Genomic DNA, 10,776 nt, shown 5'->3' with positions numbered 1-10,776 from the left:
GCTTACATCAGGGTTCACTGTTGTACGTTCTCTGGGTTTGGACAAATTTACAGTGACGCGTGTCCACCATTAGAGTATCACACACAGTAGTTTCCCTGCCCTGAAAGTCCTCCGTGCTCCACCTGTTCATCTCTCTGTCCCCAAGCCCGGCAGCCACTGATCTTCCTGTTGTCTGTGTAGTTTTGTCTTTCCAGGGTGTCATACAGTCAGAATCATACAGTGTGTAGCCTTTCAGACTGGCTTCTCTCACTCAGCGATGTGCATCTAAGTTTCCTGTGTTCTTTTCATGGCTCGATAGCATGTTTCTTTTTCGTGCTGAGTAACATTCCATTGTCTGGATGTACCGCAGTTTGTTTATTCCCCGACCGCAGGACATCTTGGTTGCTCTCATGTTTCAACAATGATGAGTCCAGCTGCTGTAAACGCCCATGTGCAGGTTTTTGTGTAGACATAAGTTTTTAGCTCCTCTGGGTAAATACCAAGGGGTGTGATCACTGCATCATATGGTCACAGTATGTTTGGTTTTGTAAGAAACTGCCAAACTGTCTTTTTAAAGTGGCCGTACCGTTTCGCATCACCACCTGCAATAAGCGAGAGTTCCTGTTGCTCCACATCCTCACCAGCACTCGGTGTTGTCAGTGTTCTGCATTTTGGCCATTCTGATTGGTGTATCTTGTTTTAATTTGTAATTGACAAATGACTTATGGCAGTCTTTTCATGTGCTTATTTGCTGTCTGCATATCTTCTTTAGTGAGGTGTCTGCTAATGTCTTTGGCTTATTTTGTTGAGTTTTAAGAGTTCTTTTTTGAAGTATAGTTTGAGTTTATATAATTAAAGCTAATTTTAAGTAATTTTGCTTTGAGGCAAATTTCTGGGGTATGCATTGCCAGGATTGAGAAAGTTTTCCCCCTTTTCTAGCCAGGCTCTGAAAACCACCTGGAGGAGCTTGTCAGTGAGAAGCTCTTACCCTCCTAACGTACAAGGAGGCTTTGCTCGGGCTTTGGGAAGTCGTCCATAGGTGATGGAATCCTGGCACCCAAGAGCCACCCATAACTAAGACTTCTTATAAAGCTTCCTTCTCCCTCCCTCTTTCTAGTTGCTCTCTCTGTTTCTCTCATTCGGTTTTGTGTTTAGCTCTCTCACCACAAACAAACAGTCTCCAGCACAGTTGAGATTCCAGGAAGGTCGCCAGGGTGCAGCCTTCAAGTCCATAAAAAGGAAAGAGATAAACGAAACACATACACATGTGCACACACAGTCTCCCTCACCCGTCCCCGTGCCCGTTCTCTTACTAAGCTTTTCTCCTCTTCCTGCAAACACCCCCAACAGACACAGAATTTCAGTCTCCATCCCTCTTCCTCCTCTTCTAGTCGTCTTTTCTGCCCCACCTCTCTCATTTCTTGGCACATGCAGAATGTCATTTCTAGCACGTAGCAAATCACATCGATGTGTTGCCTGTGCCCAAAGGCCACGTGGCTTCCTCTGTCCTCCCCGTTCCTCTTCTTGTAAGCCTGTGATTCATTAGAGGCATAGGTTAGAGTGTCGGGCAGTTACTCTAGTGACGACCTGCAGGGAAGCCGAGCAAGGCCCAAATATGGCTCGTTCTACCCACCCTTCCAAAACCCAACATCTTGCACAAGAGCACGTTTACGGGCTGGGCCCTGTGCCGTACGCCTGCTAAACAACGACAGCTCAGTGGTGCTGACTGCTTTGTCTCCCTCCCTTCCAGCTCCTCTACAAGCGACCTCTCCAGTTACGGCCATGCTTATCTAAGGCGGAGCCCTGACCAGTGCAGCTCCCAGGGGAGTATGGAGAGCCTGGAGCCCAGCGGCGCCTACCCGCCCTGCCATCTTCTTTCCCCCGCCAAGTCCACCAGCAGCATTGACCAGCTCGGCCACTTCCATAACAAGAGAGACTCTGCGTACAGCTCTTTCTCCACCAGTTCTAGCATCCTAGAGTATCCACCCCCTGGCATCTCTGGCCGGGAACGTTCAGGCTCCATGGACGCTACTTCTGCTCGAGGTGGGCTGCTAGAAGGGATGAGGCAGGCAGACATTCGCTATGTCAAGACGGTCTACGACACCAGGAGGGGCGTCTCGGCAGAGTATGAGGTGAACTCGTCAGCCCTGCTTCTTCCAGGTAGGGCGGCCCAGGCATCCGCAGGTGGGCAGGGCTGCGATAAATGGTATACTGTTCCTCGGGGCAAGGGAGTGCCACCACCATCCTGGAGCCAGCAGTGCCCCAGTCCCCTGGAGACCGCCACTGACAGCCTGCCTCCTAAAGTGGGTGCGCCCTTGCCTCCTGCTCGGAGTGACAGTTACGCGGCCTTTCGGCACCGTGAGCGGCCCAGCTCCTGGTCTAGCCTTGATCAGAAACGCTTCTGCCGGCCTCAGGCGAACTCGTCAGGCTCCCTGAAGTCTCCGTTCGCAGAGGAACAGCTGCACACCGTACCAGAGGGCAGTCCGGAGAGCAGCCCCCCGGTGAAGCCCAAGCATAATTACACCCAGAAGGCCCAACCTGGCCAACCTCTGCTGCCGACTGGCATCTACCCTGTACCTTCCCTGGAGCCACACTTTGCCCAGGTACCTCAGCCTTCCGTGAGTAGTAACGGGACGGTCTATCCTGCACTGGCCAAGGAGAGTGGATACATAGCCCCTCGGCGAGCTTGCAACATGATGGCTACCTTGGATGAGAATGGGAACCAAAATGGGTCTAGCAGGCCTGGGTTTGCCTTCCACCAGCCTGTAGAACATGACTTACTGTCCCCAGTGGAGAGGAAACCAGGAACTATAGCCAAGTGTGTCCCCTCCAAAGTTCATTTTTCTTCAGTGCCTGAAAACGAGGAGGCTACCTCCCTGAAGAGACATCTCACACCTCCCCAAGGCAACAGCCCACAACCTAGTGAGAGAAAGAGCACCCACAGCAACAAACCGTGTTCTAATCACCACGGCCTCAAATCCCCTCAGGCTCAGGCCTGGCAAGTGGGTGAAGACAAGAGATCTTCCAGGCTCTCGGAGCCCTGTGAGGATGATTTCCAGGAAGACCACAATGCCAACCTCCCGCGGAGGCTGCACAGAGAAGGCCTAGGCCAGAGCCTGGCAAGCTACTTCGGCAAGACCAAGTCAGCCTTCTCATCCCTCCAGAACATTCCTGAGAGTCTGAGGCAGCAGAGCAGCTTGGAGCTGGGAGGCGGAGCCCAGGAGGGTTACACTGGGGGCAGGCCCACCTGTGCAGCCAGCGCCAAGGCCGGGGACCCTGGAAGGAAAGCCGTTCTTGACCACCGGAGCCATCTGGACCGGCTGGTTTCCTACCCAGCCCCGGAGGGGAGAGCCAGTGCCTCAGCCTCTTCCCACGGTTCAGACCCGAGGTATGAAGAGCCGTCCACCCCACCACACCAGCAGACATCCAGTCTGGGCTGGAGGGGCCTCAGCTCCGGCAGCGCCTCGGCCCTGCAGGGCTTTCAGAACAGGAGGCCCCACTGCTCGGTGCTGGAGAAGGTTTCCGAGATCGAGCAGCGGGAGCAAGGGAGCCAGAGACCCCCAGGTGTGGGCGGCTCCAGTTACAGCCAGAACTCTAGGCCCAGTAGGGCGGCCCCAACTTCCAAAATGCCTGGAAATGATTTGGAGGAGACAAAAGCCAATATCTGTTTCTCCAAGTCAGCTGAACCCCTAGACAGTGGGCAGCAGCACTTCAAAAATGGGGAGCCAAAGTTGGAAGAGGTTTCCTGGCAGCCATGCGGCCAGCAGCGGAGCAGGGCTGCGGACGGCGGCCTTGGCGCCCCACTCCGAGGCAGTGAGCCCCGAAGGCCGGACACTCGCCTCCTCCGCAGCCAGAGCACCTTTCAGCTCTTCGGCGAGGCCGAAGAGGAGGCCGAGTGGCCCGACGACAGGCCTGGCACGCCCGAGTCGCCCCTACAGGATGCCCCCTTCAGCCGCGCCTACCGCAACAGCATCAAGGACGCGCAGTCCCGCGTCCTGGGGGCCACCTCTTTTAGGCGCCGAGACCTGGAGCTGGGGGCGCCCGCGGCGTCGAGGCCCTGGCGGCCTCGGCCCTCCTCGGCCCACGTGGGGCTGCGGAGTCCAGAGGCACCGGCCTCGGCCTCCCCGCACACGCCGCGGGAGCGGCACAGCGTGACCCCGACTGCCAGTGGCCCGGCCGGGCCCGCGTCTTCCGCCTCCCGGAGAGGGGCGCGCCGGCGCCTGACCCCCGAGCAGAAGAAGCGCTCCTACTCGGAGCCCGAGAAGATGAACGAGGTGGGGGTCTCGGAGGAGGCCGAGCCGGCACCCCTGGGCCCGCAGAGGCTGGGGCCGCGCTCCCCGGAGGGCGCCGCGACCGACCGGCGCCGCGTCTTGGAGCGCGACGGCAGGGCCTGCGCGGCGCTCGCGCTGTCGGGGCCCGAGCTGAGGCAGTTCCAGCAGAGCGCGCTGGCCGCCTACGTCCACCGCAAGACCGGCCAGCGGCCGGCCTCCGCCGCCGGCTGCAGCCTGCAGGAGCCCGGGCTGCGGGAGCGCGCCCAGAGCACCTTCCTCCAGCCCGGCCCCGCGGCGCCCGAAGGCCCCGGCCTCGCCTCGGCCTCCAGCCTGAGCTCGCTGCGGGAGCCGAGCCTGCAGCTGCGCAGGGACGCTGCCCTCCGGCCCGCCGCAGTCTCCGAAACCTGGCGGGCTCCCCGAGATCGCAGCAGCTCTTTCGCAGGAGGCCGCCTCGGGGAGCGCCGACGCTGGGACCCCCACGCCCCGAGGGAGATGCTCGGTGGAGCTCATGGGCCAAGAGGCGCCCAGAGGGTGGAAGGGAGCCCTGGGGAGCTGTCCTCCTGGGGGGCCGCAGCCAGGAGGGCCGGGAAGTCCGTGTCAGCTGAGGACCTGTTGGAGCGCTCGGACGTCCTGGCGGTCCCTGTCCACGTGAGGTCCAGGTCATCGCCCACCGCAGACAAGAAGCGCCAGGTATGTGTGAGCAGCAGGTCCTGGCCTAGGCCTGTCTCTTTGGCCCTGGAAGCTTTAGTGGGTCTCCCCTATCTCCCCCTGCACCCCAGCCCCGTTCAGTTTTCCTTGCAAATGCAGAAAAGTAGCATTTGTTTTCAGGAGTTGATTTCTTTCTCAGTGACCCTACTGAGATTATATATAATCTATATTGTTATGTAGATATCTTATACGACTTTACATAGACGTCTTTTTAACCCCATTTTAGGAAGTCACCCACCTCTCAGTGCAAGAATGCAAGGTTAGGGTAATATTACCGTTTTTGGTTTTTGTTTTTTTTTTCATGGAATAGAGACTGTGTCTGAGTATTTTAAAGATTTTAGTTTCGCATCCTCTCTATTTCTGTTGGACTTTGCATCTACAGAATAAGTAGAATGAGCGACATTGGTGATCATTGGTTATTGAGTTCCTGGCCCTAGCTAAATATGCTTTACATTTATTATTGCATTTAATCCTCACAATAACCCTATGCAGTAGAGTTTATTACTCATATCAAATCTGTGTCTCTCTGACTCCCATCTGAGCTCTTTCTGTGCACTATCCTGGTGAGGTAGGAAAATCAGAGACTTTCAAAATCTCACACAAAAGGATTTTCTAATACAGGTTGCAAACTATGCAAAGATTATGAAGTGCTTTCCATGGGAAATTTCAAGCAGAGCTAGGAATAGAAGCTGAGTGTTCTGCTAGGAGTCTGTTAATTCCCCTAACAAATTCTTAGCCTATCCTCAGGCTCCACTTCCACTGGAGATCAGTGGCCTGCCTCATGGTTTGCTTCCCACCTGAGAAGACCTTAGGAATTCACATCCGTGTTAGCACAGGGGAGAAAGAACACCCCTCCTTTGCCCCTGCTCAGATTCTGCCATCTTCCCCTGCGGGGAAGTCAGCCATTCAGCAAGCATTTGTAGCACATATGTTGTATGAAAAACACTGCATTACAGGATTAAAAGGAAGAAAACATGGTTCATCCCTTTCTGGGATTCACAATTAAACAAAAAATATGAATTTATATATAATGAGCACAACTAGTTAATGCTTTGGGGGATGGTGATATGTAACGTGCTATAGGAGGGGAGTGATCTTGAGGTGAGCTTCTTTGAAGACTGTAAAGCAAGGGCCAGATGACAGGGGCCTGGGGTGGGTGTGGAAGGAGGCATTGATCAGAGGAAACCAGTTCAGACATAGAAAGATTCAGCAGCTACGGGCTGGGAAGTTTGCTGCACTGTTTTTGAAACACAGACGCAGCCTTCTGAGAGAAAACACTGCACCCTCCCAGATGTTTTCTGTTTAGAATTGCCCAGCAATGTGTTCTCGCTGGTATAAACACACACACACACACACACACACACACACAATCTAGAGGCATTTCTCCATAAGGCTTCAATAGCCATTTCCCTCCCTTCAGAATAAAGAACAGAGCTAAGTCCCAATCCTTATCCTACCACTAAAACTCATTTAAAATCCATATATGTAGTGCACAATTTCAGCTAGTTAGATGGACTTCAGTAGCTTACCGCATAGCAGTCTATTTTCTTCATTTCTCTCCCTGTATTCTAAAGAAAATAGAAATGCTTATGTGAAAACCAAATCATCTATTTTATTCCCTGTTAGGTGTTGTTACTTTGTCTTAGGGAATTGGTTAGATGGCTAGAAATGTTATTTTTCCTTTCCCAAAGATTTCTCAAGCCCGGTTAATTGGGAAATAGAGCTAAAACATTGGTGCTGTAAAGAAGTGAAGAAATTCTTTCAAATCCCAGTTCCTTTATATTATTTGGAAAACATTTTAGGAAAATAACTGAATACAGAATAGTAGTACTTAAGCACCCTTTTCATAAAAGGAATACCAAATATTATTTAATTTGGGGAATATGAAGCCAGAGGGGAAAATATTTCAAAATGAAATACTTCTTTTGTGTTGCTTTGGTCCGACAGATTCTGAAAATAGGCCATCGTCCCCTACATTGTCAGTGCGCCACTGTGTTCTTGAGCTTCCTTCCCCGCCCCGCCACCAGGCCTGATCTGACTAGAAAAGTGGCCCATGGCAAGGTCTGCTCCTTGCATCCTCTTGTCATCTACCTTATTTGTAGTTAAAACTAGTTAAAAACAAAGTTAATCTCATCACGTAACTATTGTGATTATTATTTCCAGACATTATATTCTGTTTTTTCTTATTTGAACAAATTCCAAAAACTCTATCATTAAGCTTTTGCGAAGGTTTATTAATAAAGAAGTTTTTCTCATCCTCGCTTTAGAGAATTCCAACAAGTAACCTCACAGAGACTCTGCCTGAGTTAAAACCAAAATGTGGAGTCTGTTCTGCTCCTGGCTTAGTTGTTGACATCTCCAACAAATGCTGCCTGCTTCTGCCATTCACATGCGGAGAGAGTGGGATTTTACACGTTTTTTTTAACAAAGAGTTAGCTCCTTTTCAAAATTCCATCAGCGAGGACACTTTCTGCCTCCCAAAACAGGGTCAGTTCCTCTGTGTATGGCAGCTGATCCTTCTCTGGCCTGACATGATGGCTGCAGAGGCTGCCATTTTGAGCCACTTGTGGCCTGAGACCTGCTCAGACACTTGGCAGGACAGAGCCTCCTCTCCTTAGCCAGCCTGAGATCCTCTCCGAAACATGCAGCCTCCCATTTTCTCTCCTTTAATTCATTTTCATAATTCATTTTCATTGCAGAACAAATACATGTTAGTGATGGAGCTTAAGTGCACATCAGACTCTCGCCTGTTTCCACTTACTTGCTGTGAGACCTTGAAAAACGTGACCTTGTAAAAGCAGGTGGGGCTTGCAGAGCCGTGGAAAAATATCCAAACATCTCTGCCTTAGAGACGGAAATTCACACCTGTTCATTGCATAGATCTAAACTATAGCAGAGCCTATAGGAAACCCTTTGGAGAAATAAGAATCCTGGTGGTGATTTTTTTTTTTCCCCAGATGCCAACTTAGAGGCTTCTCTGGTTCCCGCTGTATTTTGAGATGGTGTGACAAACATTATTTAACTGATGAGGAAATTGCTCAATGCACAGAACCATGATATTGGATATAGGCTTAATTCTGTGGGATGCAGCTTGTAAATCCTTTTTAGTACTTCTCAACAAGCACTCATTCAAGCTTAGGTAAAAGTAACAGAATCCATGTTATACAAAATGTGAAGTTACAAACAGCTAATAATAATCAAATTTTTCATATGTGTCAGTTATTATACTAAGTGTTTTATACGTGTAAAATCAGGCCTTACATCTATGCAATGAGGTAGATACTAGTGTTATGTCCATGGTACAGAAGAGGGATATGAAGTACAGAGAGGGTACGAAATTTGCCCAAGATGATAGGGAACGATGTTTTGACCCCATACTGTCTGACTCCAGAGTCCTTAAGTCACTATACCGCACTGTCTCCTTGAATACAAAGACGCTGGGGTGGGGAGAGGGAGGCAAGAGTTAAACATCTTATATCTGAAAATATCAGCCAATAAATTGATTTCATTTATCAATTGCTCTTTTAGTCATGCCACATACCAATCAAAGATGGACCACACATATAATGTTGGTCCCATAAGATTAGAATACCTTATTTTTACTCTACTCTTTCTATGTTTAGACACACAAATACTTACAGTATTCAGTACAGGAACATGCTGTACAGATTTGTAGCCTAGGAGCAATAGGCTGTATCACATAGCCTTGGGGTGCAGTGGGCTATAGCATCTAGGTTTGTGTAAGCGCACTCCGTGATTTTCACACAAGGATAAAATCACCTAAAGAACAACACAACAACATATTTCATAGAGTGCATCCCTGTTGTTCAGCAACACATGGCTATATTTACATTTAAATCATATAAGATTTTTTATAGATTTTCCAATTTTAGTAGATACTTGCAACTAATATTCTAAAATAGGTGCATAGTGTTGTCTTCATATTTCATCAGTCACAGAGATATTACGATATCTAACTTGGAACCCAAAACAAGAGTGAGGATTGGGATTCAATCGGTTTTTAGGTTTACAGTATTAACTCTGCTCAAAGAACTGGTGTTTTAAGTCAGTTTTGAGATAATTAACAAAAGTAAATTAGATGTTTAAGAAGTTAGTGTAATTCTATGCCTAGTATTTCTCCCATAGCCACTGTTTTTTCTATATTGCCATAAGTACTTTAACTTCTTACCAGTTTATAGAAAGTCTTTGACAGTGAATATATGCCCATATTAAAGCAAGAAAATACACTAGGAATTTATCTTCCTTGGGCTTCTTCCAGGTTGGAAAGTTATTTTCCTTCTGTCCAAATGGAGTTTTGATTGACAGGAGATTTAGAGAATTCTCTCAGTAGCTTATTACTGGATCTAATTTCCTTTATTTTATTAACACACACATAAATATCAATTTAAGCTTGACATTTCAGGGGCTAAATCATGTGAATATTAGAAGTTAGATTCATTCTCAAACTGCAATGCAAAGGATGTAATAGAATGTGAAGTATATTTATACTTTACTGTGTTAGGAGCTCGAACAGGGCATTGGCTTTTCTAGTTAATTATTGGCAACATGGCACATTCATGTCAACAGAGGGAAAGGTAGTGGAGAAAGACCAAGAACCCATAAGGTTTCATGGAGAGCAGGAATTCCCATTCCCTACAGTGATATTTGTGTAAATCAGAACACATGGAACTCATTTTTCTCCAGCCATTCAAGTTGGTTGCTTCCAGCCCAGCTACCATTCAGCTTATTAAGATTCCATGGAAAGATCTTGGGCTTTGAAGAGATCAGGGCTTTAATCTTACCTTCTCCACTTACTTAACTGTGGACAAGATACGTAACCTCACTAAGCTGCAGTTACATAACCCCCCCCATTGTTATGAAGACTAAATTACAAAAGAAATGCAAATGCCTATGTTCCAGGCACATAATTTGTGGGTTGCAAGGTACGTAGCACGGTGCCTGGCACACAGTGTACACCAGGAAGGGGCAGCTGCAGTTACTCATTATGTCCGGTGTTTGTTTCTTCTGCCCGCGACCACCTTTCACTCTCTCTGCTGCTTAGTAGCACTCCTACCACCGACGGGCCAAAAAATATAAAAAATGAGGGAATGAAAAGAAATTGCCCTTTGGATGGCGTAAATGGTGAAGTAAAATTACTGAAACTAAGTTTAGGGATTACATATGGATTTAATATTTGTTTTCTACTTGTATTATCATAAATAATTGAGAGTTGAGTATATTATCATCAGTAGCAACATCATCATTTTCCTCATGGACCTGATCACATGGGCCAGATTTTAGGCCATCAAAAACTGACCTATGAGCCAGGTTCGGTGGCACCTGCCTGTAGTCTACTACTTGGGAAACTGAGGTCAAGGACCACTTAAGGCCGGTCAGACTGGACAACATAGTAAGAGACTCCCTCCCCACTAAAAAAAAGGAAAGAAAATTTTTAGAAGTTGTATTAAAAAAAAAACTGACCAATGACCCTTTCAGGACACCAATATTTACCCTTATTAAAACAAAATCAAAAACTACTAATGAAAAGTCACCAGAGTTATTACCACATGTGGGTGAAATTTTTCCCAGAGAGAATTTATTGCAACCTGATTACAAACCAGATTCATATTTTCTCTAAATAGAACATTTGAGAAATTCGGTCAACTATCCTTTTCCTGTCATCTCCCGTATTTCCCTATTGCTGTTTCAAAAGCTTGGCCCATTGAATTCACTGTGGTTATCGTATTTCAAGGATAGTGTCTATTTTGAACTCTGGAGATAACTGTCATGAGACTTAGGAAACATCCTTGTTAGGGGA

At 48.2% G+C, this 10,776-nt stretch overlaps 1 protein-coding gene across 1 annotated transcript in view; it reads left to right on the top strand.

Annotated features, from left to right (window-relative positions):
* SHROOM3 (shroom family member 3) overlaps window positions 1–10,776 on the top strand; it is a 65,462-nt gene that overhangs the window by 29,498 nt on the left and 25,188 nt on the right. Inside the window, exon 3 of the mRNA XM_012650968.1 lies at window positions 1,730–4,940. Within this exon, the coding sequence (XP_012506422.1) occupies window positions 1,730–4,940 (3,211 nt within the window). The remainder of the gene's footprint in view (window positions 1–1,729; window positions 4,941–10,776) is intronic.

This window comes from Propithecus coquereli, unplaced genomic scaffold, assembly GCF_000956105.1.
Source record: "Propithecus coquereli isolate 6110/MARCELLA unplaced genomic scaffold, Pcoq_1.0 Scaffold343, whole genome shotgun sequence".
Classification (NCBI taxonomy): Eukaryota; Metazoa; Chordata; class Mammalia; order Primates; family Indriidae; genus Propithecus; species Propithecus coquereli.
The sequence above is the reverse complement of the archived record's forward strand: the minus strand, read 5'-3'. Positions and strand labels throughout refer to the sequence as shown.